Consider the following 2,471-nt stretch of genomic DNA (forward strand, 5'->3'; position numbering starts at 1 on the left):
CCGCGGCCCGCGCTCTGCGCGCTCCTGTTCTTCCTACTGCTGCTGGCTGCCGCCCTGCCCAGGTGAGCCCTCACCTTATGCTCCGCCCTCCTAGAGAGCTGGGACCCCCAGCCACAGAGGCCTCTGGGGACCCTGGAAGGAGGGAGGGACAGTGTCGCAGGAAAGTCCTGCTGCCCAATGAAAGACAGTGTCCTCATAGGAGGGTGTAGAACTGGTGACAGAATATGGGCAGTCCAGGGAGACAGGGCAGTGCCCAGGAGAGTGATGGCTACTAGAAGGGAAGGTGTGTGTGTGTGTGTGTGTGTGTGTGTGTGTGTGTGTAGCAAGTACCAAGTTGGAGTCAGTGCTGTGCTGGGGCTATGCACTCCCACCTGAGGAGTAAGTTCAAACTGCCTTGCTTCACCTTGGAGATGGCTCACAGGCAGGGACAGGGTTGGGGGTTGGAAGGGTATAGCCCAGGTGGGGCCAGTGAGGTACTGAAGATGGAAGGGTTGTGTGTGTGTGTGTGTGTGTGTGTGTGTGTGTGTGTGTGTGTTTGAGTGAGCCCAGCAAGCTGTGTTATGTAAATAGCAGTCTGTATTCACATGTATGTGAATGTGAGAGCTCCTAGATGTTAAGATGAACACATGTGTGTACTTGTGTGTCTGTGTGTGTAACTATGTCTGGTGAAGTGTGCATGTGTGTAAGTGGGTCTGGGCGTTCACCTCAATGTGCAGAAGTGTGTCTTCAGGAATATGACTGTCTGAAACATGTCTTAAAGAGTGGTCTTCTGGGGAATGCTGTGTGTGTAAGCATCTATGTCTGCAAATGTACTTATAAAATACTGTGTGTTCAGGCATTCCAGATGTGTGCATTTGCACATGTTTACCTGTGTGGGTGTGCAGCTGTGTGGGTTTTGTTGGAGTTGATGCTGGTGAGAAGGTCAAAGAAAAGAGAATGCTTTAGGGGTACACTGATGGGCCCAAAGTCAAAGGCCAGGGGATTATAGCCTTTGGGACAGACTGTGTATTGTTAGATGGGGTCCTCCTAGTTCCCCAAACACTCACCCACCCCCATCCCACTCTGCAGGTCAGCACCCAACGACATTCTGGGCCTCCGTCTTCCCCCGGAGCCCGTGCTGGACGCCAACACCGTGTGCCTGACATTGCCCGGCCTGAGTAGGCGGCAGATGGAGGTGTGTGTGCGCCACCCTGATGTGGCTGCCTCAGCCATCCAGGGCATCCAGATTGCCATCCACGAATGTCAGCACCAGTTCCGGGACCAGCGCTGGAACTGCTCTAGTCTCGAGACTCGAAATAAGATCCCCTACGAGAGTCCCATCTTCAGCAGAGGTAGCTGCCCCTCTTCTTGCCCCTCTGCCTGCCCCATCCAGCACCTCCACCTCAAAACCTATATCTGCCAGCCATCCCCAACCCACTCCCTCAAGCCGGCAACCGCCTCAGGTGCCCATTTGCCAGCCATGCTACCTTTATCTGGTCTCAGAAATGCCCCCCCCACACACACACACAAACAGTGAGCGGGGGAAGGGGCACACAAATGGGGAAGAGTTGGCTAGAGGCTGGGCTGTGTGGATCCAGGGTGGCAGGTTCCATGCCTGAGAAGGGGACTCCTGGGTTATCCTGCCCTGTCATTGCAACGCATTATCTCAGGCCCAGGAACTATCTATGTCTGTGACCTGCCTCACTTACCCTCCACCTAGCAAACAGCATTGGGGTCAGAGAGCCTGTGATAAAGTACCCAGAATCAGCATGAAGAGGCATGGGGGACTTTTGCCAAATGGCGTAGGTGAGGGAAGCCTGGGCAGGTAAAAGGTCTATACTTCCGAAGAAGCTCTTCCCAGCAAGGTATGCCACCAGCCTCTGTGTCATCCTCACTTCTCTGGAAAGCTCTCTCTGAATCAGAGGCACTGGGTGTGTGTGCCTCCAGCCTAGTAAGCCTGGAGGCCCTGCCAATTTCGTTTTCCCTCACGACACAGAGAAACTTAAGACTCCTGCCCTCCCTCCTCACTGCTAGGTGACCCAGGTCTCACCTGGGCAGTCCCTGGAATGGCTTGGGCTGGAGATCTAGGAAGGTTTTGTCACTCATTTCTGCTCACACCTACCTCCTGGGTTGGTATCTTAGGCCTTGACTCAGGTGCTGTGGGAAAGATGGGGGTCCTGCCTCCTAGCCGGGCCTGGCTGGATACCTATCTCTCCTACTCAGCTGCTTGGGTGAGACAATGTGGAGACCCGTGTGGGACAGTGTGGGGACCCGCTCCTTGGGACTTGTCCAATTCTCGGTTGACGGTGAAGGAGGAAGGAGGGGTACTCCTATACCCTTTGGCCTAGGGGCCTGAAGCTTCTGGGAGAATAAGGCTCCAATGGACCCCAACTTCAGAGAGAACTTAGAAAGCCAGGGTCTTCCCCTTTTCACCAGGACCCCTTCCAGGACCCCTCCGAGCATTCCCAGTCTCCCCCAGCCCAGCCCCAGGC

The 2,471-nt window shown here is 55.0% G+C and overlaps 1 protein-coding gene across 1 annotated transcript in view; it reads left to right on the forward strand.

The window, feature by feature from the left end:
- The window catches only part of WNT10A (wingless-type MMTV integration site family, member 10A), a gene marked incomplete at its 5' end in the record, with an annotated part of 12,573 nt that continues 10,102 nt past the window's right edge, over positions 1 to 2,471 (forward strand). Inside the window, 2 exons of the mRNA XM_005883529.2 lie at positions 1 to 62; positions 1,069 to 1,331. Of these exons, the coding sequence (XP_005883591.1) occupies positions 1 to 62; positions 1,069 to 1,331 (325 nt within the window). The remainder of the gene's footprint in view (positions 63 to 1,068; positions 1,332 to 2,471) is intronic.

Source organism: Myotis brandtii, unplaced genomic scaffold, assembly GCF_000412655.1.
Source record: "Myotis brandtii unplaced genomic scaffold, ASM41265v1 scaffold79, whole genome shotgun sequence".
NCBI lineage: Eukaryota > Metazoa > Chordata > Mammalia > Chiroptera > Vespertilionidae > Myotis > Myotis brandtii.